Here is a 27705-nt window from a genome sequence, read left to right as displayed (position 1 = left end):
AAGCAAAAGGGAGGCTACAAGCCAGGCACAAAATCTGCGCGCTAGCACGCGATTGAACTCCCCCCTCCTTTTCTCCCTGCTGGGACATTGCCAAATCCATACACCTCCATTGTGAAAGGGTTTAATTAATATTCAAGGAATTCTATAGGATATACACGAATTTTCCAAGATAGGGTCCTTAAATAAGAGAGCGGCATACCTCGAGTGCTAGCTATAGGATTTACTAACGGCGATTATGCGCGCTCCCCGCGTAGAGCCAGTGCAGCATTAGCAAATGCTCGCCCCCGCCCCGAAGGTGACAAGCTGTATTCCCGGGAACGAGTTGGAGCTGCGCGAGTTAAAGTTGGGCTCAGGGGGGGCAAAGCATGCTGTTCTGGCAAGCGAGAAGGAGAAAATATCATCCAAAATAATTGTTTACATCTTAAACGTACGAAGAAATACCATTCTTCACTAAAGGATGAATTATAAAACACTGAGCGCAAGCCTCTTAATTTTTATAGGTTTGCAGCATTGCTCATCACGTAAGTTATGTCATATTTTACTGTACTTATACATTCTATGCATTTGCTCTAATTATTGTTATAACCGATGATATAGACCTATGTAGTTCTATGGCGTGGAATAATAACAGGACAGATATGGTGTGGATGTTTATGAAATAGAAACACGCATTGCGGGCTGAGTGTAAATTATTTTTCTAATTTAACAACATAAATGACCTTCGAAGATGACACAGCCATGCTGTGTACTGTTAGTGCAGAAACGTAGGGCAGGCATCAAAAGTCGTATGAGCATCGTCCCATTGCTGATGCCCACGAAGTAGTCTGCCCGACAACTCTTCTGCATTGCAGTGCTTTGAGTTCATCCATGAGGTGTCTCGCTTAGCCTGTTATGTGGGAGCAAACGTAAAAAAGTACGCAGCATTAGCAATTCGTGTTCTGCTGTTAAGTGTGTTCTGATTTTATCATATGAGAGGACTGATGATTATGCGTTTCCAAAACCGGCAGTTTTCGCAGAACTGTCGCGTGCGGGACCACCCCACTGCAGTAATTTTCTTCCGAAAATGTTCTCTTCCCTTGTCTGGAGGTTTGCCTCTAATTAAGATTTTAAATACGGTTAAAATCAAGCTATTTGTCTATCTATATGAAAGCATATAATTTTTATATAACCAGTGTATATTCAGACATGTAGCATAATTTGCGACTGTGATGCGGTGGAGAGAAAATTAGCAGAAGCATTTCTAATCTGTTCACGCCTGGTAGTGCGCAGCACACCTCAGGGGCTACAATAATGAGCTTATTGTCGTCATTATTTTCACGATGACTTCATCGTATTTTATCGATGTTGCTTTTTGTAATGCGGCCAGAATTTCAAACCCGAATGATGTCATTGGGACTTCAGTCAGATATGGTTGTGGTTATATATATATATATATATATATATTGTTGTGAGAACCATAATGTTTGGGACAAAGACATATATTTTTCATTGATTTGGTTATGTACTCCATGATTTTAGATTTGTAATCCAACTATTCATTTTTATACATTTTGGTTTCATCGTGTAGGAATTACAGCACATTTTATAAATAGTACCCCATTTTAGGGGACATCATAACGTCTCGGAATAATAGCATCATAGGTGTTTCTGATTAGTCAGGCGTGTTCAATTACTTCCTTAGTGCATGTATAAGAGAGCTGCCAGCATTTTATCATGTGTCTAGGCTTTTGGTTACCTTTGGAGTCTGTTATTGGCATTTGTCAATGTGATGACTGGAGTTGTGCCGAGGAAAGTGAAGGAGGAGGAATAAGACACAGTCAGAGACATAGGCCAAACCTTAGGCTAGCCAAAATCAACAGTTTGAAACATTAAGATTAAGAGAGTGCTGGTGAGCTCAGAAATCACAAAGAGAATGGTAAGCCAAAAAAGACCTCTATGGTGAATACAATGAATTTATAGGCATTTGGTCAAACGTCAGCAGATACGATGCTTCAGTACACATCAGAATGTACGCAGTATGGCCTTGGGCATTCTGATTTCTCTGGCATGGAAACCACTGGCCATCTACAGCATTACCCTCTGCTTAACTTTGATCGTATTAATAGACCCGGCAGGCATCTGGCCCTGGGTGGCTCCCTACCACTTTTCATATCAAACGTTAATACTTTTGTGATTCACATTTCGATGTTATATTTTCACATGGTTGTCTAATGAATTCACTGTATGAATGGGATTGCTCCAGTTTTCCAATTTCACATTCTTCAAAATCACAAAGCCTGTTTATTTCTTCTGTATCAGTGGACAGTGCTGTGCTCTGGTATAGGATCCCCTCGTCTTTCAGAAGAGGACAATGAAGAGAATTCATCCACCAAATGTCATAACCTTGGTTCGTCTGGGCCATATAGATTTGGGAAAATAATTAGAAAGAAATGTGGTGCCCTTTTAGATGAACTCTTGAAGCAGAGGAGGCCAAAATGTGGAAACATTTTTCATGAACAACTTTAAATAGCAATGGTCAATACAGCCCTTTTGAATATACATTTGTAATGTATCCTGACTGAACTACATCAATGTTCTATGGACTCACTCCTCAAAAAGATTCTACAAAAGATTGGAGCAGAAAAATTCCAGTAGTTCCTTTCCAGAATGTTCTACTTTATGGGCTGTTGTGCTCACAGTGCAATTTTTCTGCAGCACTATGGCCATGATCAAGCCTTTGCCCTTGTCAGCTTGCTGCAGTATCAAGCACAGATTTAAATAAGAAATAGGAATATATTTGGATGCCATTACAGGCTTCAGAAAATTTAGGATTTGATTATATTAAATTGCAGCTTGCACAACCAGACCAGCACTACTGGCTACATCTGAGCTGCTTTGCAAAAGGAGTGAATTATCTGGAGCGAGCCTTGGTAAATATATTAGTAGCTGTGCTGCAGTGGCAGCATTTGTGAATGAGCTGTAATGTGTGTGTGTGGGTGTGTGCATGTGCATGTGTGTGTGTGTGTCTGTGTATGTGGCAGTGAGAGCAGAGAGAAAGCTTCTGAAATAAACAAGTCAGACAAGAGCATGGATGATAGGGATCGCCTCGTTTAACTTGCCATTGGCACCATGTTTGAATTTACATACAATTTTTGGCTGGACCGCAACAGTGGGGCCAGCCCTACAAACGTGAATGTCTGCGACTGAGTGTCTGAGTGATGAAGTTACACCATTGGTTGGCCAAGTTATGAAGTTACACCATTGGTCGGCATGATCACGTGTGTTAGGTCCAGTCATATACTAGGTTTTAACCTGGTCTTGTTTTACTGGGTGCACTTTGGATCCAGTGCTATGTTCAGAGTAGGTGTGACTGTGTTATTAACCCTGCAAAATATCACTCAAAAATGCTTAACATTTCATAGGCTGATTATTGGTTGAAAATACAACCCTGACAGGGTGGAATAGTGGAAAACATGGTGGAGTGAATTATAACCAGGTGAAATTACCACCAATAATAATCAAATAATGACAAATATATCATTACCTTAATCAAATTAAAACATAAAAAAACATCTTTGATTGTGTTCATCTGAATATATTTGTATGTGTCTATTTCTTTTTTAATTTTCTACCGAGTTCCTCCCTGTTAGTTGTATGTTCCACATTGTTGAATGGAACACCTGGACCTAGCCATAGCCATAGCCATGTACACAAGCAAGACTGTGGTAATATGATGTAGCATATATTAAGATGTTTTTAAGTGCTAGAAAAATGATTTGAAATGATACGATTTAATTCATTTTCTTTAAACAAGCCTAGTGGAGCAATACGATTGAGACAAACAGGTTATCATCAATTAACTTTGCAAAATGTGTTGAATTGAATGTTGAAACTTGAAATGTTGAAACTGGCAGTTGTATACTGTGTGTGTCCCCTCTTGTTTTCTGTAGATGGCATTCTGTAAACATAGCAGCAAAAAAGCATGTTGTTTGTTATAGAAACTCTGAGGTGGCATGACTGTTACAGCTGTTACATTTATATAGATGGGGACATTGTATATTATTTCATCACTTTTTTGTCGCACTAGAATACACTCTGAGAACCTTATTAACTTTTTAAGATCGGATAACTTTTTTAAATGAAGTTTATATCCAAAAATGACTTCCGAAACAGATTTTTATTTAGCTCACTCAAACAGTTTTTTGGAAATATTTCCTGCAAAGGTTATCACATTGCTCTGTTACTTTGGGAGGTGATAGAGGACTTAAATGCACATGTACAAACTTGAAATGGCTACGGTAGCTGCATTGTACATTCAGTCATTGACCGTCTTACATTTGTCAAGCATTACTTTTATGGTGACTCTCCCCTACATGAAGCCGGAACTATGGCAGTCACCCACTGTTTGTGCAAAATACTGTGGTCAAATACTGTGGTCAAAAACCTAGAAAAAAGCTTGCTGCAACATAAAAGTTCATACATTGCATCATGCATCAAGACAACAATAAAATGAAATAAAATAATTTAAAGCTTAAATGTCCAGAAACGCAGTGGTTTCTATCTGAGCAAGACAGAGATGTGAAAGAGATGGGGAGATATATAATCGGTGAGCTATGTATCTATGATTTGTGAATCTGTGGTCTTGAGCCACAAGCTGAAAGAGCTCCACATCAGCAATTTTTAAATAAATGTAAAAATTTAAATGGATAAAACTTTACATACACATTTTCACTATTTACAGGAAGAATTTTGCTAAATGAGGTGAATTACTTGATTAATCTACAAACTTTAAGGGCAAGAATGCCTCGTATTAAGCCAGTCATATTATAAATAGACAATTTGAAAAGTTAACTGATAGAGTTGTAAGTAATGGGTGTGAGATGGGGTCACCAAGACAAACAAACATGGCTTGTTTCTCAAAGCTGAACAAAAAAAAAAAAAACCACAAAATGTTTCACCATCTTTAGGCAATACCCATGGGAAGACAGAATGCATACACTATAAAAAAAAAAAAACTCTTCAGATGCTGGGGTGAGAAGTGTGATGTTGTTTTTGTCTTGTCTTATATTGTGGTTACAGTGGAGGGCATGTGTCAAGGCAGAGTGCATATCCTCTCCTTCTAGTGTGTCAGTCACAGTGCAAGTCACACACAGGGTAGAGAGATGTAGCCTGCATTAGCTGCAGAAAGTTGCAGAAAGAGCTGCACCTGTTATCCTTACCAAGCAAAATGAGAGCCTTGTCATCGCCGTATAGGTCTATATGCCTACATTATCACTGCAGCCATTTTCTCAAGGATTTTAAACAAGAGTTTAATGTTGATTTGCTCTTTTAGACATCCATTTATATTAAAATTATGGATGCATAAATACAAATTAGTTGAAGGATGTTGTGTTTTGCCATTTAGAAGGTGGGACCATTTTGAATGTTCATATAAATGAGATAACTTCCTGTATGTTAGCCTGTACAGTAAAAACCACCTCAAAACAAGGTGAATTTTTTTGGGCTTTTTTGAAAATATATGTACCTTTAACTTAATGGGTCTGTATTGAGAGCAATATATCAGAGTCAAATGCATTGAGGATATAGAAAGACATGACATGATTGTTATTATTACAGCAATCCATTCATAATTTTAAACTCTGTGTTGAACTCTACCAGCAACGAAACACCTCCCAAAAACCTCAATGGCCCTTCTGTTTTCTGGGGTCTCGATTTGTGGCAAAGTGTTCTTTCATAATGTGGAGAAAACGCCCATCTGAGAAGAAAAAGCGCCCATGAAAAATAAGACCAGGCAGTGTTTCCCTTTTTTGAACAGGCATTTTAATGTGAATGTCTGGTTTTTAGATTGCACACATTAGATACTTATCCACTGCACATTCTCAAATAAGGAAGTATCAGGTTTATAATAACACCCACAAGAGGAACAGGCAGGGTTCTTTTCAGGATGGGCCTTCACTGTCCACTGTGGACTTTAGCAGATCTAAATTTACCTCGTGTGCCTCCAAAAGTCTGAAGTTAATCTGCGTTTTCAGACTGTTCAAAGATGGTCATCTTCTGAGCTGCCTACATTAGGGCCCTCGAGAAGCACTCAGTGGTCAAGACATCAGGTTGTTTCAGCAATGCCCTGGTTAGCTATATCAGCTAAAACATTTAGTTGTTTGTGGGTCTGGCTGGATTGAGACACCACTTTTGAGTCTTTATGTAAATGCTGGTCAGAACTTCTTTCTTTAGGGTGGTGTACTATCAAGCAACACTGGGCTCCAAATCCTGATAATTTTGCTGGGCTCCAAATCCTGCTATGTTTCTTGTTGTCTTTTCAAAGGCTCTCAAGTAGGCCTCAATGTTACCGAGTTCCCCAAGTTTGTGAATGCAGAGGCCTATGTTGATTGATGGCCTAGTGTTGCCTGTCTGTGCATCTCTGACAAGTGTTTTTAGCTGCAATTCTACATGTAGCAGAGTAGTGTTCCTCCTCTGTACTCAAAGAAGTTTAGTGCATGATCTGTTGGTTGTGGCTAGCTGCACCACAGCCTCTTCCGTCCTTAGAGGTTATGACATGTGATATTACTACTCAACTGCCCTTTGCTCTCTGGGTTCAGAATGAGTATTTGCCCACAAAGCAGGTTGGCAGTTTGACACCCCATGGCAATAACATGTGGAGATATAAACAGGACCAGTCTTCACATTTTCCAGGGTCTTGTTTCCCTCAGTGCAGCTGAAAGACTGTTCAGACTACTTTTAGCTGTTGGGTACTGTCTCTTGCCTCTAGCTAGGCTTCTTTTAGCTTGCCATTAATGAGGGTTGATTTACCACAATTGTCTGAGAGGAGTGAGGCTGGTTAATGGAGGCCTGTCATGGCTGCAGCCACACCCTTGGCGGGTAACTGTTTTGTCCATGTCCTGGTCTATTTTGTCTAATCTACAGCCACAGATGCAGGCACACTTGCAGTACCCTAACAATTAAATTTAGACAATTTGTTGTACAGAAGGCAACATTGTTACACCATAAGGTATCCCTTATTAGCTTTGTTTTGTGACTGTGATAATTTCAGATCTCTCTGTTGCACGCAGGTGATGGAATGATGCAGATCACACTGTTACTCAAGCTTACTCCACAGGTGGCTTTATAGTTAGACCCTCAAATTATTTGGTTTCCCGGCTGCTGGATGGCCCCAGCACACAGCCTTGGAGAGAATCCATACTGTGCCAGTGTCGTCTGTGGCCGGTAGCTCTGTAGGGTGATGCGCAATTGGAGATTGTATCACCCGGGGAATGGGAGGGTTCAGTCAGATAGCGTCCCACTATCTAGCGACCTCTGCTGGTCAAACAGACGCCCCTAGATAGCAGTCAAAGCCATGTATGAAAGGTCTTCCTCCGACTCAGCTCTATGCAAGGTTAACTGCAGTCTACAGTGTGTAAAGAAGCAGCTGGCAGGAGAACTGTGGATTCTCCCGAATTTGCAATGCAGTTTGTGGCATGAATGTGGCCATGGTGACAGGCGATTGGACGTGATTCAATTGACTCCTAATTGGTGAAAGCGTGAACACCTGACCATTAAAACTAGCCATTTGGTAGATAATGAAGAATTCAAAGACAAGGGAAATGATACATTATGAAAGAACTGAATGTGTTCAACAGCCTTAACTGAACTGTGATTGGCTGTATAAAACCCAGCATACACAGATGCTCCCAGAACCACTGAGAAGTTTGAGAACCACTGCCCTAAATAAATTGCTAACCCAATTTAGTAGATACATTTATTTTTAAGCAAATCCAAGGCTCTCTTAGCAGTGGTCTCTTACCGCATGTGTCTTCTATAGTGCTGTGCAATTGTTTTAAGGTGGTAATCCTCTCCATTCTCCCTGTAATACCGTATTTGTGACGATTTCCAAAGAAACACAGCCATTTTAATTTGAATCCTTTATTGGAATTGTCCATCCATTCACTATCTATACCCACTTATCCTGGGCAGGGTCACGGGAGGTGCTGGAGCCTATCCCAGCGTGAATTGGGCAAGAGGCAGGAATACACCCTGGACAGGCCGCCAATTCAACACAGGACACACACGCCATTCACTGCACCACCGTGCCGCCCTTATTGGAATAGTTATCTTCATTAGTCATGTCCTATTAAAATAATAATAATAATAATAATTCTGTCATTTAGTAGCTATAAAAATGATAGTTAATAGCCAGTAATCAAACATGAAATGTTTACAGTTACTTGCAGATTCAGATAATGGATGCATGTCTCCAAATTTACTGCGATGACCAAATATATAGGAGTGGGCGGTGTCAGTTTTGTGCCATAAGAATCAACTTTCAAAAAGTAAAAAAACAAACAAAGAAAAAATATAAATGAAGTTGTTTTACTTAGGCAAAAGTAAAACAAGCCGATTTTAACAAGTAGTTCAAACTGTTGCAAATAAAGTTTTATAGATTGCTTTTTCTTATCATTTGTTAAGTCTCTTCCCCCTTAGATCTCAGTTCTTGTTTTTCTTGTTTGAAGTTTTGGCACTGTTTTGAGGGGTGTCAGAGGAGCATAGATGAGGGAGTAGCAAAATGAGTCACTGTCACACTTGCCCTTTAATGATTTCCCCTGCTTTATCAGCCTGATATTAGCTATATTGTTAACATTTAGCAAAGGATTATTTTGCCAGGACAGGGCCAAAAAAAGTTACCTACCTAGCTTGCTACCATCTATATTAGTTATGTCCATTACAAAAAAAAATAATGCCTGTAGTATACCAGTCAAAATCACAATTACCACTGGGCTCCCGGGTGCTTATTATAATCGTGTCGTGTTCATATTTGAGATGAATGCGCTTTTGTCATGAAATTGCTCATAAATTAAGTTTTTTGTTTCCCTGTTGAAACGTTTGATGATATTGATAAGGCTATAGTAGAATTAATTATTTTAATTATCAAGCATCATAGCTTGCTCCAAAAACCAACAAAAAATGTTTACATGGCTTTCTGTGTCTCTTCTGCTCCAGGACCATGTCTTGATCCTTTGACCCCTTACCTCTATGCATCTTCATTCTTGGCTTCCTCCAGATATAACATCTTGCACTCTGCCAACTTTGCCAGATTGTACGGTAAGTCTGACACATATTGACACATATACCCTACTATAATTTGATAAAACACTGGCATGGAAACGTTATATATTATATCTTCTATCATTATATCTATATTATATCTTCTATTATGTGCAAATATATTTACTGTATATATATTTGCACACAATAGAGGAACAAGCTACCTTTGCTAGACAATCTGTCTATTGTAGTGATACAATAGAGAAAAGACAGATAGATACATGGATTGATTGACTTAATTATGTGTGCAGCGCTTACAATGTGTGTTCATGAGAAGAGAGCTGAATATTATCGTATGTGCTGTACTCGGCACAGGGAGTAGTGGGTGGTCCCCAGCTCCTTCTGACAAGCAGCCCTGGCTCCAGATTGACCTGCACAGGAAGTACCGTATTGTTGCCATCGCCACCCAGGGCACCTTCAACTCCTACGACTGGATCACTAAGTACACATTGCTCTATGGGGACCGACCTGACTCCTGGACCCCTTACATCCAAAGAGGGGGGAACTCGGTATGGGGGAGTGGGGGTTGAGGATCATATGCATACGTTTGGTATATGTCTTCCTAGATTTATTAAACTGGTACAATAATGGAGTCAACATACATTTTGACAAACTTTCGCACATTTTGGGAATTTTTTTTTGTCTCATGTATCAAACATTGGATTGAAAAATTGATATCTTAAGATTGATGCAGCATGTCAGTGACAATTAACTCAAATTATTAAGCCGCAATTATTATTAACACAAACTGCACTCTTAATGATATGTTTCATAATTATTCAGTTTAGTTTTGTGCTTATGAATGTGTTGTTCTCTGTTACTTAGACACTGTCAGGGAACTGGAATTACTACCAAGTGAAGAGGCACAATTTCCACTATGCCTTCACTGCCAAACACCTGCGTATCCTGCCCTTGGGCTGGAACACCCAGTGGGGCGGTAAAATTGGGGTCCGACTGGAGATCTTCGGCTGCCCCTATGGTGAGGGTTAAACTCCACCACTTACATACAGTGAAGAGCAAAAATGTTCATAATCGTGCAACAAAAGAAATCAAATGTGGGATGATCTTAATATTACACAGAATTCACTTAAATTCATATTTATCTAGTTTCTGTCTGTCAAATAAATTTTTGAACATTGAGTGCTTGTACCTCTACCACAGGTGTGGTTGTACCATACTATACCAGTTCCATGTTCACACAATGCTTTAGGAGCTGCTGTTTTGACAAAGAGTAAAATAAGTGGCTATTTTTAAATGTGCCTTCTGACATCCCGCCAATTTTGTGCATGTGAAAGACTCCTACGTCATGTCGTACTATGGAGACGACATGTTGGCCTACACGTTTCCAAGGAGGAAGTCTCGTACACTGAAGGACCACATCGCTCTGAACTTCAAGACACTTGAACGGGACGGGTTGCTGCTGCACAGTGAGGGTGTGCAGGGGGATGTCCTTACCTTGGAGCTGAAGAATGGCCGCCTGTATTTGCACATCAGCCTGGGTGAGTGATGTCACAAGGTCTCTATGTCTTGGGGTCCCACTGCTTCGCTGGTGAATAAGGTAAAACAAAGCACCTCTATTTGATCAGTGGTAGCCAGACTAGCCGTGCCTCTTCCATCATGTTTTACGCAATTTGTTTAATGATTGGTGAAAATGATTGCATGCATGCTTAATTAATTTATCAAAAGAAATAATAGTGTAGTGTCCTTCCTGGTTTCAGAAAATGGACAAAACCTCCGCCACCACACAATGTTTAGTGTTGTATCCTTTCAAATCTTTAGACAAAACGTAATAAATACAAAACACATTTTAAAAATTATTTTATTTATTTAATGAAAAAAGTTATCAAACACCCATATGACCAATTTGAAAAAGTTATTGCCGCCTTAAACCTAAAAACTGGTTGCACCACCTTTAGCAGCAATAAATGTGTTTTGTGTTTATTCAGGTTCCCTTACTCTAATATTACATTTTGACATTTGGCCACCTGACTATTTAAATGGAGACACATGACTCCAGGAGGTTTTTCCCACAAAAAAATAAAAAATAAATAAATAAAAAAATAAAATCCAGATGGTTTATTTTGAACTATATGTCTGAATCATTCCTGTGTTACACAGGGAGTAGCCCTGTCCACCAGGTAGACGGCCTGACCACAGTGACTGTGGGTAACCTCCTGGATGACCAACACTGGCACTATGTCACTATCAAGCGTGATGGACGGCAGGTCAACCTGACAGTGGACAGTCATACAGAGAGTGTCATCTGCAATGGGGAGTTCACCTACTTGGACCTAGATAATCAGGTGGGTGTGGTCAACCGTTAAAGGATGGGTGTGATCACATGTTCTTTGTAACCACAAACTAAATATACGACAATAGTGGTTATGTGGCATGCGGCATAGGGGCTGGCAGAATTAGTTTCAACGAATCTAATTTCCCTGAGAACTGAAACTGTGATACTTTCAGCAACAGAATGCACATTCACCTTCGACCCACCCACTGAGCGTCTGCAATCCTTCAGTTATATAGGGTTAAATTTTGCCATGTCATGCCCAAGTAAAAAAATCAGGCCCATGGGACTATTTAACTTAATGGTATCACTTTTTTATGAAGCATAGATTTATTTTCATTTTAGAATCCCGTAATTACTGTGGATTGAGTGATATAGTGTTGCAAGCTCATACTTTAAAAAAAGCATTGAGTGCAATTTACTCTTATTCAAAGGTATATGTGGGAGGAGTGATTGAACCTAACATGCCCCACCTTCCTGATAAGAGCAACTTCCGCGGCTGCCTGGAGAACGTCTTCTACAATGGGGTCAACATCATCAAAATGGCCCAGTGGGAGGAACCACAGATCCGTATTCCTCGTCGGCAGGTGTAGCATTTCATTTGAAATGTGCCAGCTCAGCAGTATCCATGGAACAACATTTCTATAAAATGTCCTTATTTGGACTGTACATATTATACATCTCTCTAAGCTTGAGATTGATGGATTGTTTTGTGTCTTAAACCCCTTGTTACTCCCTCACCCTGGTCTCCCAGAGAAGCATACGCTACGCCTGCACAGACCTTATACTGAAGCCCTTCACCTTTGCTGGGCCAAACAACTATCTGCAGTTGCCAGGGCTCAACCGTAAACCGCGCATGGCAGTGAAGTTCAAATTCCGCTCCTGGGACTACACGGGCCTGCTGATGTTCACCAGGTTTGCTGATGGTTTGGGCACCCTGGAGCTTGGGCTGAGTGAAGGCCAAGTTAACGTCACCCTCATCCAGCCTGGCAAGAAGAAGCTGCAGTTTGGTGCTGGTGAGCTCCAGGAAGTAGTCATCGCTTAATTGTTCTACCTTTTACTCAGCCTTTATCCTGTGGAGGTGTGGATAAAAGTAATCCAATTAAATCAGCTGTTATGCATTGGACTGTGGAGTTTGTTGTTGCAGGTATATTTTAACTGAGTAACTAATGAAATGAATGTAATATTCCGGAAGGACCCCTGAGTCACATCATTGGTTGCTTGCTTGCCTCAGGTTACCGCTTGAATGATGGCTTCTGGCACACGGTAGAAGTGCTGGCCAGGGACAACTTTGTGACGGTGGTCATCGATGAAGACGAGGGCTCTCCTCTCAAAATCACCAACCCTTTCATGGTGCGCACTGGTGACCAATATGTCTTTGGAGGTGAGCAATAAAGTTGACTGGGGACATCATGAAGTCACAATCCACCATCACAGCCTTAGGCAGAATGGATAATCTTAGATCTTTCCCATTTGGCCAGGTCCCCCTTGCAAAAGGTATTTATTTATCTCCTGGGTAAATAAAGGATAAATATATATCTGTCCTTGTAGTGTGTTTTTTTTTGCCAATGAAGGACCTTTTTTACTTCTTGGTTCCAGGTTGTCCTAAGACCAACAACACAGCCAGGTGTGAGACAAAACTGAATGCCTTCCATGGCTGCATGCAACAGATCTTCATAGACAACGAGCCAGTGGACATTGACAACATATTGCAGTGGCGCTGGGGAAGCTACTCAGAACTACTGCTGGGCACATGTGGCATCACTGACAGGTAGATGCCGAAGTCCTGGTTGTGGAACACTTATATTTGTAGTGACCAAAATTATATGCCTGATGCTATATATTTTGATATTGCTGCATGTTTCTAGATGGACTGAAAGTTTATGGCCTGAAATTCTCAGGGAGCTATAACAAACACATATAGATCATAGGCCTAGATCATGGGTGTTCAATTTTATCCAAATAAAGGCCTGTGAGGGTTCAAGTTTTTTGCTTTAGCACAGCACTACGACACCCGATTCAAGTGATTAACCAATCTTGGTTTTCACCGAACCTTTGAACACCCTTGGCCTAGATCTATTTCAGGTTTTCCAAACCCCAGAGATGTTTATGTGAGTCCCACATCCTTCCTGTCTCTTTCTTTCTCACACACATACACAAACATAGATTCAATAGAAGAACCTTGTAACTTCTTTGGTCCTCAGGTGCACCCCAAACCCATGTGAACATGAAGGTAGATGCATTCAGTCCTGGGATGACTTTCTGTGCTTGTGTGAAAATACTGGCTACAAGGGAGAGGTGTGTCATATGTGTGAGTATCACTTTGCAAGAACGTATGTGTGGGTTGGGGATAGTGTGGGCTGGGTGCTGCATGGAATATGGTAATACAGTGCTAACCACATTACCCCTGGTAATTTCTTTGATTCCTTCACAGTTTCTATCTTCATACCTCCATTTTGACATATTGTCATTAAACATGTTTTAATGGGGTGTGAAAAGTCCTCTGAATGCACTTCTTTCTGATAGCGGTTTACAAGGAATCTTGTGAGGCCTACCGACTCAGCGGCAAGTACATTTCTGGCAACTACACCATCGACCCTGACTTGAGCGGCCCAGTGAAACCATTTTATGTTTACTGTAAAATGAAAGGTAGGTGCAAAATTCCTTCTAACTGTTATTCAGTAATTTCAGTGCTAAGATTCATAAACAAATCGAAACAAACACAATCTTGGTGAAATTCATGTCATAGGCTCTGCCTGTGACTCCAAGGTGAATGTTCCTTATCAATTCTCTTAATTAGTTAACTTTCCAAAGGTCGAGCCAGCTGCTATTCACTCTGCTCTATTTAATTCCATATCAGACTTCTGGCACCTAACTCCTACAGCTTTTAAGCTAGACATACCACATTCCACTACTCTCTCTCTCTCTCACTCTGTCTATCTCTTTCTCTTTCTCTCTCTCTCTCACACACAGCAAGGATCAGCAATCAATGTTAAGACAACGATGGATAAGCATTTTAGGATGACAAAGCATTTTAAGATGGCAATTAGGCAGATGTATGCTATGAATTATCTAGCCCGCAACTTGTGGAACAACACAGAATCGATATCATTTGGAATTGATCCAGAATGATGCCTTGATAATGGTGTGTAGCAACCTCATAGTTTTCAGAGTTTTCTTAGGTCACTGCTAGACTTGGAGGGTATGTTATCCATGTGCATTCTGAGCAAAACTGCAGGCTCTGTTAAACGAAAATGAGATTTATTTTCTTCTCAAAAATTACAAACCAAAACCAGCCGTACTATCGGTTCCATATCTGCGTGCGAAGTGGTGTAAAAGCCATGTTGCCCCCCCGCCTATCGAGCTCCCCCCTAGTACTTCCTCTACTCCATCTTCATTCTACTCCACAACATAAATTCATGAATGTCTCCTACATGGTGTGATGTACAGCCTCGCTATGTTTGTTTCCAGCCTATAAAGCCTGGACAGTGGTCAGGCACAATCGTATCGAGAACACCAAGGTGACAGGCTCTACGATAGATCGGCCCTACCTGGGTGATGTGGAATACTACAATGCTTCCTGGGCTGAGGTCATAGCCCTGGCGAACACATCTGAATACTGTGAGCAGTGGATTGTGTATTCCTGTTACAAGTCCCGCCTCCTCAACACCCCCAGTGAGTAGATTTGATGTCAGCTGCATTAGTAATAAAAGCACATTAGTTGTATGCCCATGGGGATGCCATTATGTCTGCAATGTTATCTGTGCCATTATCAGGATACGATTGTTTCTCTGCAGAGTCCTCTCCTGAGAAAGTTAAGTCCATGTGTGTTCAGTCTTTTGTCTTCAGCTTAATGTTTGGTCTTGCATAAGCCAGAGATGTCTAACTCCTTTCATATAAGTTTGATAAGTTAAATGAGGACACATTTGGCTGCTTTTGTAGGTTAAGGTTAATGTACTCAGTGATGTGGAGGACCTGCAGCGGCACAGACTGCAGACTCATTTCTGTGTCCTCTTCCCCAGACGGACGACCGTTCAGTTACTGGATTGGTCGCAATAATGAGAGTCACATGTACTGGGGAGGGGCCTTCATGCAGAGCCAGAAGTGTGGCTGTGCCATAAACCGGACCTGCACTGACTCCAGGTTTTACTGCAACTGTGATGCAGACTACAGACTATGGTGAGAGGGGACCTCGATAATCCACTGTGAAACAAAAGATTCATAAACTGGAGGATGATTTGTCTGAAGTGTGTACAATCTTCGTTTTCAGTATTGAAGACTTAAAAGATCATTGGAATTCTCAGATATATGCTTCAGTCTGATTCTCACATTTACTGGGTTAACAGGGCTTCAGATGCTGGCTGGCTGAACTACAAGGATCACTTGCCTGTTCTGCAGGTCGCTGTAGGGGACACTAACCGGACTGGGTCAGAAGCTCATTTTAGCATCGGACCTCTTCGCTGCCATGGTGACCGTAAGTATTGCTGCTCTCTAAAGCAGAATTTCACTACACTTGATTGCTGCCCTTAATAATTTTTGGTCTTTCACGCTGTTTTTCTAGAATGCGACTGTGAATGTAATGGTGTGCTAACATACATCTATGCTCTGACATAATGCAATTAGCTAAAGCTAATTTTAATTTCAATCTGAAACATTCAGTTGGATGAGTGCATTAGATTACAAGACACATAGTACTAGTGAAATCTAGATATAACTTCAACACTGAAAGTTTAATTTTAATGCTATATTTATAGCAGCTAAAATTATAGTACTTTGCATTTATCTGCTTGTTTCAACCTCCCTGATTTGTTGTAATTTTAACTATTGATGCCATTGTGTCATGTATTTGTTAACATTCCTGTGTGATGGCCAAGTCTTACCAGCTTTTATGCGACTCTACTCTGATCTGATTATTTTAGTTAGTTTTTTTGTAATGTTCTTGGAATTTGTTCAGGACAAAATAATCAGATCTAAAGTTGTAATAAAATTAAGAATGAATGTCACCAGTAACACAAAGCAATGTTATGGTAGGTATCCCTGCTGTGATTCGCCAGACTTGGTCACATGGCCTTAGTGTTGCATCTTCTTCTAGGAAACACCTGGAATGCCATAACTTTCACCAAGTCGACCTACATAAAGTTCCCTCCCTTCAAGCCTGGCTCAAGTGCTGATATCAGCTTCCACTTTAGAACCACTGCCACCCATGGCGTCTTCCTGGAGAATTCAGACTTCCGCCATCGTAACTTCATCAGGGTTGAACTCAACTGTAAGCATTTAACAATAGTTTAATAACTACTCTGTCGTCTTGCACTCGCAAAGTAACTCACTGCTTGGTCGTTATATATGATTTAATCAAATATAGGGAACCTCACTGTATAGTTTTGAGCTCAATAACTAACACTATAGGAAAAAGTAATGTCCAAACATACTGAACATTTTGTTCCACAATGGATACTATTTACAAAAAACATGGCTTATTTTTTGTCTTGGGATTTCATTTATGGCTAATACACTTTAACTACAACATCAGTAAAATAATATTTTTTTACAGCTACATTTAATGCAATTCTTTGATCAATCTGTCACTCTTTATCAGCTACTTTAGGAGAGACTGAGATGTACGTGCACAGTTTGGGCTCTTTGACCACTTAACCTCAGGAAACCTCTGTTCATTGTCTCTCTATTTGGACCTTAACTCCTGTTTACTGGGTGCCTTGTCTCTCAGCCACAACCAACCTCCTCTTTGTCTTCATGGTCGGCGATGGCATCATCAATGTGACGTTACGCTCACCATGGCCCCTGAATGATGATGAGTGGCACTTCGTCCAGGCTGAAATCAATGTGAAGGGAGCTCGGCTTAAGGTTGACTACCAGCCCTGGGCCATTCGCCGCTTTCCTGGGCAGACCTCTGTCACCATGAAGTTCACCGAGCCCCTCCTCGTCGGTGCGTTCCTACAGCTGAGGCATCCGTTGCTGTCTTTAATGGAGAAACTGTAATGTTGTGACCTGCAGTGTAGTTAACTGTGTGTAATTTATATCTATGTGAAACAGTAAGTTCAGGAGTGACTTCTCTTGGTTGGTTTATCTTCTTTATTTTGAAAGGCCAGTGTAGCTTACCTTTGAAGGGATAGTTCGCTCTAGAGTTAATATTATTCATTTATTTTCTAACCTCAAAAAATGTATTTTGACTTGACAGGAACAGCTATACAATTCTTTACCTAGATATCTATCAAAATGTTGAAAAAGCTACATTCTAAAAACATTTTGATAGATTAACAGAACTCCAACTAAAATACCAACAAACATCAAGTTGAAGTAATAAAGAAAACTGGGCATTAAATGTCTGCACTTTATATGACCAGGTGCTGCCTGGTTCAAACTGAGGGCGTTCCTGGGCTGCCTCAGGGGACTGCGCATGAATGGGGTACCCGTGGATCTAGCGGGGAAAGTGAATGAGACGGAGGGGATACGGCTAAACTGCACGGGCCTGTGTCTGAACACCACGTTGCCGTGCCGAAATGGCGGCCGCTGCTTGGAGGGCTATGCCACCTACCGCTGTGACTGCAACAATTCGGCCTTCGATGGCTATTACTGCCACAAAGGTAACAGATATGTACCAGCAACTGCTTAACTACTTAACTAGCGTATTGCCAGCCACAGCCACCTTTCTCTCTCTAGTTAGCCAACCATATCGATCTACTCCATAACTTTCACCACAGACCAAATTAGATTAATAGCCAAACAGTATTTACCTACTGTTATCAGAGAGAGAAGGACTACTCCTCTTCTCTCTAGTACCAAGAGTTTGCATGATTTAACTGTAGTACTCCCTGCAGTGCCAACCTTGAACATGTTTGGCCACCCCTCATGAGTAGGGATGGGCTAGGCAAGTAGTCGCTAAAATGTTGTGGTGAGGGTAGTTAAAGCAGTTTATCGACAGGTGGGAAAGAGACTATGAGTTCCTTCTACTTGGGGACACAGACAAAAAGAATATCATACCTACTTAGCTAGCTCCCACAACTCACCTTTATTCTATATAGCTAACCGCAATACTGGCTGCACTGACATAGCTAAAGCAAGCTATCTAAACCATTTGAATACAATTAACAATTTAAAAGTTAAATATGGTTACAGTTAAAACCTTTGCGAACATCCTGTTGATATTCGTATCACAATTAATTGGCTAGTTAGCAAATTTATGTTGATAACAACCTAGCTAATGTTACCTTGTTAGCGATGTCAGTGTAGTCATATAATTGTGGGAATTTGAGAAATCAGAATGTAAAGCAACGCAACATCCAAAAACTTGTATTTAAGTGACATATTCAATTAAACACTCTTAGCAGGCATGCAGTTGTGAAAGGAATATTAGAGATCACACACAAATCCAAACCTGTGTCACATTAGTTATGCCCACAATCTGATCAAGCAGTAGTTTGATGTGATGGAATGTGTGAGAATTGACCTGTATTTAAAGGTTTGTTCTGTCAGTTGTGGAGCTCCTTGAAGTTGTGGATGTGAAGTCCTAAAGTATAAGCCCTCCTGGTGCCACAGGATACTACTAGGCAAACCTAAATATGATTTTTTTTTTTAAATGTGGGCTAAATCCCTTAAAATGTGTGAATTCCAGTGCATTGTTTTTGCACTTTTACTATTATACAGTACAATATTACTTTTCCGTAAATTAGCAATGAAATGTGCAGATGCTTATCTTGTGCAGGTATTGATTCTTTGGTACAGAATGCAGCTGTTACCTTTATCTGTGTTGTCTTCATCAGATATTGGAGCCTATTTTGAGGCCGGGTCATGGCTACGGTACAACATCAGGACGGAGGCCATCTCTGACGAAGCTCAGTGGGCCCATTGGATGTACCCCCATAACTTCAGCCTGGGGTACAACCAGACCAGCGACGAGATCGAGTTCAGCTTCAGCACCACCCAGACACCTGCCATACTGCTGTATATAAGCTCTTTTGTTAGGGACTACATCGCCGTCATCCTCAAAAACGATGGTACGCTGAGAATAGGTGTCCACACACAGTGGCACAGAATGGTCCCGTGACTATCCAGGTCTGCTACATTTGGCACATTATTTATGATGAGATGAGTGAAGTTCAAAAGCTGACAATGTTTTAAGGGATTTTCTATATGATATTGCTTATTTTCTACATTTTTTTCCCATTTCTGTATTTCCTGTATTTATTCCCTCAGACTACTTTTGTTTCACTGTACAGTACACACCATGTTTGCAAACTTCTATAATCTTATTGATATTCATATGATATAATTATTTTATGTTCATCCCCTTCTAGGAAGCGTGGACTTGAGGTACAGGCTAGGTCTGATCCCTCGTACATATCAGGTTTCTTCCAGGAACTTAGCAGATGGGTTCCCCCACTACATCAACATCACAAGACACAACCATACCATACGAATACAGGTATGGCCTGTCCTTCCTCTGACCACATTACAGTGTACACATACACACACACACAAACACAAGTGTATAGTTTGTAGACAGATATTGTGTAAACACAGATGCAAAACAAACACATTCACATGCACGTACACACTCACACACACACACACAGAATAGACCTGTTCACTTTATCCTGCTCTCACCTAGGATGGCTTTACATTTTAATCAAATTCCACAATCTATATTGATTTGGATTTTCACAGAGTCTTGGATTTTCATCCACTTTTGAATCTAAAGGCCTTTAATCCTTGGGAGCTGTCACGTTCTTTTGTATGAAATACCTTTAGATGACTGTTTACTTCTCTGTATAGTGAAGGGTGCACTCCAAGTAGCTTCACTTCGACATGCTGCAGAGCTTGTTGTGCATTACAGGTGGACTACGCAGAGCCCACTCGAGAGAGTATGACGCTACTAGAGGATATAAGATTCAACTCTCCCAAGTCCATGTTCCTGGGGAGGGTGATGGGTAAGAGCTGGCCATTATACTGCACTGATTTTTGTGCATAATCACGCACAAAATCTTGATTTATCATTTCATATAATCATGAATATCTAGTTATTCAATCAAAGGTGGTGTTGATTGCCTGTGACCATTTAGTATCATACTGTAGGTGAGTCAGTCAGGATATATTTAATTGCTGATGCTGATAATTTTGGTTCCTTTCTCAACACTGCTTTGATTGCAGAACAAGTGACAAGTAACATGAATTTTATTGTAGAGATGTTTTGTTTTTGTTTCCATTATGCAGTGAGATGCATAATATAGTGCAATCTTCAGCCGTTATTAATTATGTAGGATCAAGGCCAGGACTGACCAGATGGTAGAATGTCTGTTTGTAGGATGGTGGATTTCATTGCAATTTTAATGCAGTAAAATAGTGCAGGGCTCTGTAAATAATTATTCAAGTCTATTTTCTGTGCTGTGCCAACATGTTTGGAAATAGACTGATAGCTATGGGGATGCGGTTATTAACAGTAGTAGCCAATTCTGAGCTAAACAAACCACGTGATAAAAAACATACCTATTGGAACCATTTGAACACAGTGTAATGATGACAGTGAGCCTGTCTGTGAAGATGAACATTTGTGCGTGATGCTGGCATATTTACATGTAACCCCCCCCTTTCTCTCTCTCATTTATAGAGGTGGGGGATATTGACTATGAGATCCAGAGGCACAATGCCCCAGGACTGATAGGCTGCATATCAGGGGTGCGGTACAACATCTATGCCCCACTTAAAACCTACTTCCGGCCCAATGAGACCGACCCCCCCGTCACCGTGCAGGGTTATGTGGTAGAGTCCAATTGTGGGGCTTTCCCCCCCGTTCAGGGGCTAGTGCCCTGGGAGGCAGATCCCTGGTACACTGGTCCAGGTAAGACTCCGAACAGGTTATGTATAGCGTACAACTGTGTTACTGTAGTTACGAAATTACAGTCTTAACACTGGTATTGTCCAGTAGTAATTTCAGGCCTCATACAAATTCTGTATGAGCTTGGAGATTGCTACTGGAAATTAAGACTGAATAAATGTGGTTTGTGCAGGTTGTGCCTCGCTCACATAAGGAATGTGGAATAAATACTAATTTTAGAGTGAAGAACACTCTGATCCTCTTGGTCACTGGGACTCTGGTTTTTCTCATTCCAGTGTTCTACTACATCCATGATGACCTGCCTACTGCACCATGGCTGGCACGTAAGTCCTGATGCATCAGTAGTGACACAAACTGTTCATGCATGTGCATCTGTGCCCAGGTGTGTGCATGACATTGACCTTGCCAGTTCAATGTAAAAAAAGAAACATAAATTATTAACAAAGGGCACCAGAGCATGTTGCAATGCGGTTTAATCCTAGAGGTACTAGGACCTCATGACCTCAGGTCTTACAGGAATTTCAAATTGTAGGCTTCTAGCTCGGCAGTAATCTCTAGATAACATAATTATTACACTGAATATTTCACCTGAATATAAACCACTTCATTTTATTTAGTAATGGGAATTATTTCCTCTAAAACAAAAAAGAAGTAATGGCCCCTTAAATGTTTGATTAAAAACAAAATCCGGGCTTACAGTGCAGGCAACATAAGCGCCCTTCAAAATGATGAAGCAAAAGGCAAGATGATGGGATCAATTTGACCATTCCTGGCCATTTAACAAGTGTGTGTTTATAGCTTTATTTCCTTATGCAATATTGATATTCAAATTACATGACAATGTTCAATAAAGGGGAGACACGGATGTCAAATGTATTGATTTTCTTAAAGTGGCATTGACTTTAATAACTTGTTTTCACAAGGTATAGATAAAAATATAAACATTTATGGAACTTCGGAGGCTCCTAGGTTTCTATAACATTGGTGTCCTTTAAATTTAATTTGTCACTCAAAACACAGTACTGTGCAAAAGTCTTAGGCACCCTAGATTTTTAAATATAATATATAGTATATATTTGGTCTTAGATGTTTATTTTTTGTTTTCTGCATTAGTGTGTCAGTAGAAAAGAGCAAATTTTAGATTGAAATTGAAATTTTACAGATACAATTTTTTATTTTGTTAAATAAAGTAAAATTTTAAGTAATAGACTACTTTTCAGATAAAAATGATCAAGGGTCTCTGGGATTACCTGGAGAGCCAGAAGCAAGCAAAACAGCCAAAATCTGCAGAAGAACTGCGGCAAGTTCTCCAAAATGCTTGGAACAACCTACCAGCCGATTTTCTTATAAAATTGCAGGACAATGTACCTAAGAGAATTGATGTAGTTTTAAAGGCGAAGGGTGGTCACACCAAACATCGATTTTATTTAGTTTTTAACTATTTACTGCTCTTTATATTATTTTTTCGATATTTATAACCTTTCATTTCATTATTATTGAAAGCATCTTATCTGTACAGCATTTTTTTTACAGGTGCCTAAGACTTTTGCACAGTACTGTATAAGTCTCTATTCTTAGCTATTAATGGTCTGTAAAGGTCTTTATGCGAAATACTGACTAAGTTTTTCCTCCACAGTCATCATCTTCCTCATTTTTGGTTTGATATTCCTGGTGGTGTATGTCCTTTACGTGAACTTCTACCGGTACAAAGGTAGCTACATCACCAATGAGCCCAAAAGTTTGGAGTCACCAAGCAGTGCTAAACCCCTGACTGAGTCTGAGCCCGAGCCTGAGCCCCGACGCAGGACCAAGAAGAATCTTCCAGAAATACAGGAGGAGCTCACGAGTGAATAACGCAGCTCGTTTGGGGTGGTATTTGGTAGTTATGGTTCAACCGTTATGTTATCCATTTAATCTGTCAAGTCTGTCGGTTTGGTTTGGTTCCCATTTTGATTTGGTTGATTGGATCACCCACAATGATGATACAGGTCTGTGACGTGCATTATACAGTTGGCCTGACATGGTGTATTTGTGAGTTACAGCTCGGCAGGGCTAATTCAATCCCATGCCTTTGCATTATGTTGCAGGGTTGACTAATTAAAAGTGCCTGAAAGGATAGGAGCAACTATTCATGCCTTCCAGTTCTCTCAAACACCAATGGATTTTCATGGGTCCTAAACATTGAACATTGCTAGACCAGATCCACAGAACATAACATCAGAGGCTGAAATCTCAATAAAAATGGATTGTAGATTTGCAGGGTAATAACAAAGCTACACAGTTAAGTCTTGTCAAAACCTCTTAATGGTAAAACTTTCCTGAGATCTTTAAATGGAGTTCAGGGGGGTATTTAGATCACTAAGCATTATTTTATTATAGGTAACTATTTTACATTTACTACCCTTATGGTGCTCTTTCACGTGACCTAGCCTCCTCTTATTAGAAGGGTGCCGTTGCCCTGTTTGAATGGAAACTGATAGGTCTCTGACTGTCAGGCTCATAGAAGGAATCACATCCAATGGAATGTAAAACTTTCATGAAAATCCCTTAGACTGCTCATTTTATTCAGCATGCCCAAGCATTTGGGAATGAGCACCAAAGACGACAAAGGTAAAATACAATGGACAGAACAACAAAAACAACTTAAAAAAATAATGGTTTACGAAATACAATTTCTTTGGCGCAGAGCTGTAACAAAACACAACTGTAAAAGAGCTTGGGTGTTTTTAGCAATTGCGGTTAAGCAATTTGAATCCCACCTCTAAGAGTGACACTTTAATCAGCATCAAAAAGGCCAACTGAAGGCTTTTAAAGGTCTGCTAATGAGCCGTTTCTACATACTCCTGGTTTGCTATTGTATGGACACCTTTACTTTAACACTGTAATAAGTATTTATGGTGCTATATGGCCCACAGGCTATTTTTCGCATAATTGAGGTTTGTTCTACAAGAAGTTACTCTCCTGAATGAAATAGAAAGATCCATTTCCCCATTTGCAGAATTTATTTGAGTGTGACAACTATGTTCACACTTACTGCCGCGATGAAAATCTTGAGAGGCAACTGGTACTTTTTGAGGGAGGCATTTCAAGAAGGCTTACCTGCATGAGCTCACAATGCTGAGATGCCACCACGGAGGTCAGTCCGTCACACTGTAACTGGGAGGGGATTCATTCATTTGATTTCATTAGCTCTATTGTGCCCACTGTTCCGTGTGTTTCTGGATTTGTTCATTGACGTGCCGCCGATTTCTCGGTGCTATGACACAGTTGCCCAGGTGACAGCCACACGTGCTTTTCAGGGCCTAAGGATTAAGTTTTTTGACACAAAACTGCCATGACCCTGAGAGCTGCAGACCACTGCACCGCGTGAAGTTTGTGTTTTTGTGGTAGTCGCTCGAGTGTGTTCATCGTAAGACAAATTTTGTTTGGAGGACCACAGTGATGTAAATTTTGGCCCTTTACTTCCTGCTTCACTAGTGTAATTGCATTTACTGTAGGACGCTGCTACTGCTGCTGCTTTTTTAGCTGCTTGACAGGTGGATCATAACCAATGCTTAGGCTAAGGCATAGCCACACTGCACTCATTTTAAAGGGCATGTTCCTTGAAGAAAAGAATATACAAGACATCAGTAATCTTTTGCTCTGCATATCAGCATGTCAAATGCACCTTGCAAGAAAAAACAGCAGCTTACCACATAAAATCACACAAGATGTCTTTGTATTCATTTTGTCTGCAGAAAGTCACAGTACCTAGGATCTATATATCATATATAAATATATATAAACATATAAATTGTATATTTACTGTTTTCTTTTCCTATCATACTGGTTTATATAAAATAGATAAAATATTAACTAATGTCTGAGAGCTCTGAATGTCAATTCCTGTAATGTGTTTTGTGATGTGGGCAGCGTTCACACAAAGCGAATTACACTGTTGTTCTTGTTTTTGTGCTTTTTGTCAAAACTGAAAAAAAAAAACAACACATCTGTCATTCAAAGGTTCTTCTCACTGTGTTTGAATACGTAGAAAACCAAATGCCTCCTTATCGCTACTTAAATTCAAAGGATCAGTTCCAAGGTGGAAACCAGCACAACTACAGAAATGATGATGATGGATTGCCACCTGTCATTTGCTGGTGCAACAGCCCTGAAAATGAAAAATGTTTTGCACTCTGACAATCCCCAGTATTTTTTTCTGAAATATCATGTCTGGTGTAATGCAAGATGGAGAATAGCACATCTGATATTTAAATAGCTTATGTTCATATTACATATTATATTATTACACAATATAAAAAAGACAATGTTAGAATAATTTTTCCATACCAAAAGAAAAAATAATAATAATTGATCTACTGGGCAGGAAATGATATGACAAATGAAGCTCAGAAGATGCTGGTCAGAAACAAATGATGGAGGCCTTCTAGTTTTTAGTCAGCTGTCTTAATCCATATCATATATATTATGCAGGTTTGTGAGAGCTAGGGTTATTTAACAGAATGTCAGAGACAAAACATGGACATCTGAGTGACACATAACTTTTACCTGGCTGCAGATTTCTCCTTTCCTGTGGTGCTGCATGTCTTGCTGTGTGTATCGGAGCTTCCTTCCTGTTGCCACTATGGAATGACCCATCACTCTGCTAGTGACCATTGGAGAAATGTATGTGTGGTCCATATGTTTGTATGTGAGAGAGAGTCTGTGTCAGAGAAAGAAAGTCCCTCATCTGTAACCTCTGCTGGAAATCCTACTGACATTGACAAAGTGTTAGCATCTACTAAATGTCACTGAAACAAATTACAACTAAATCTTGCACTTTAGCATTTCTCACCGTTTGTGAACAGATGACGGTGTGGTCCAGGTTGTGTTGCTCTGCAGTGCTACTGAACTTGATATCCACAGGCTCCAGTTGCTCAGAGTTGACTGGAGTCTATGGGCCTCATTCATGAAACATGCATACGATCAATCTTGATTGTTAAATGTGCTTACAAACATTTCCATGAATAGTTCGGCATTAATATTTTTTCTTATCTGAATTTGTTCTTTGGTAAGACCAAAATCTATGTGTTTGGAAGCGCGTAATGGCATATGCAGAAGATGTTTCTACTTAGAATGCTTTATTGTTCATGCAAAATAATTTATATTATATTAACATAGTAATATATCAATATAAAATATGTCATTCATTTTAACTGCATTAACTAGCCTGAATAACCACAAATTTTTCACTAGCTTTCAATTTCTATTTCAGTTTAACTTTATTTAGTTTTAAAAGCAGTTTTGGTCATTTTAGTTTAGTTAAGTTTTTATTTTGATTTCAGTTTACGACATTTTTTTTCCCTCACACATCTTAGTTCTATTTTACAATAATAACTTTGTTGAGAATGTGAGTAATTCATTTTGTTTACTGATAAAAGTGATTTATGATGATTGATAATGATCTATAAAGACCCACAATCACATAGCTGAACCAAACAAAATGGCGTATTTGCTGCTTTTGGATTACTTGGCTAATCGCGCCTTGGGTAGAGAGCGTCTTTAGGGACCGCGCATGTATGAGGTGCAGATATGTTTGTAGAGAGTAATGAATGTTTGCGCATGACCCTGAGGGTGGCATGTCTGTATGGGATTGCTAGGGGTTTTCCTTATGCAAATCAACACGAACAGGCACGCACATTCAATTAACAGCTGGCATTCATCCTCTGATACACCTGGGATACGCACAAAATCGAAGGTCTGCGCATTCCCACATTGGCTTTTCGGAGGAACATTTGTTAAGAACAAAAGCAAGAAGAATTTTAAGAGGTTTTTTGAATGAGGCCCAATGTCCCTAACCTCTGAAGAACAAAGGAAGTGATGTGAATCGGTTCAAATAGTACAACTGGAGTATTGACTCAGGAAAGAAATCCTTTCACTGTACAGGTTGGAGACAACCACCTTTCAATTATTAATGTAATGCTACCCTAATAAAGACATAAAAACCATAACAATTAAAACAGCAGGTTGAAGTGGCCATTTGCTGTAATTCAAATTTGAATAATAACAGGGAATGGTCTAAACGGGTCTTTTGCATTGACACAGGAGGATTTACCATTGTTCTCACAATGCTGAAATATCGAAACATTCTCACGACTTTATCAGAACACGACGTGTGATGGCTGGCACCGGACAACACATCACTCAGTGAAAGTCATGTTAGGCCACCCTAAAGAGTGGAGTTAATGGAGTAAAGTAATGCATCGGATCCGTGTTGCTGCAGTCAGGTTGCAGCTTTTCTTTTCTTTTTGGTTTTGTTTTCTAAGATGCACTGAATATTCTCACAACTAGAGTAAATCTAGACAAGACAAGTGACTGAGAATGAACCTGACGCCTGAATAAAGAAGCTTAAAGAAAAAAGGGTGGTGCATGTCTTCATTTAAATATGTAAAAAATATTAAAGTATTGTTCAGTAATGTTCATGAATGAACTGACTAGCTTTACATGTGTT

General features: G+C 40.0%; 1 protein-coding gene across 1 annotated transcript; it reads left to right on the top strand.

Moving 5' to 3' along the window:
- The first annotated feature begins 72 nt into the window (after positions 1 to 72).
- cntnap1 (contactin associated protein 1) lies at positions 73 to 27697 on the top strand. Its single transcript, XM_064321593.1, has 24 exons — positions 73 to 521; positions 8971 to 9072; positions 9391 to 9584; positions 9901 to 10054; positions 10371 to 10574; positions 11194 to 11378; positions 11800 to 11952; positions 12120 to 12381; positions 12600 to 12749; positions 12965 to 13136; positions 13570 to 13676; positions 13892 to 14014; positions 14837 to 15040; positions 15388 to 15544; positions 15712 to 15839; positions 16458 to 16631; positions 17091 to 17309; positions 17728 to 17967; positions 19144 to 19377; positions 19678 to 19805; positions 20217 to 20310; positions 20988 to 21218; positions 21491 to 21538; positions 22852 to 27697. The coding sequence occupies exons 1-24, from the start codon at positions 458 to 460 to the stop codon at positions 23067 to 23069; spliced, it is 3945 nt and encodes a 1314-aa protein (XP_064177663.1). The 5' UTR covers positions 73 to 457; the 3' UTR covers positions 23070 to 27697.
- The last annotated feature ends 8 nt before the right edge of the window (positions 27698 to 27705 follow it).

Source organism: Anguilla rostrata, chromosome 2, assembly GCF_018555375.3.
Source record: "Anguilla rostrata isolate EN2019 chromosome 2, ASM1855537v3, whole genome shotgun sequence".
NCBI lineage: Eukaryota > Metazoa > Chordata > Actinopteri > Anguilliformes > Anguillidae > Anguilla > Anguilla rostrata.
This window is presented reverse-complemented; position numbering and strand designations above follow the sequence as displayed.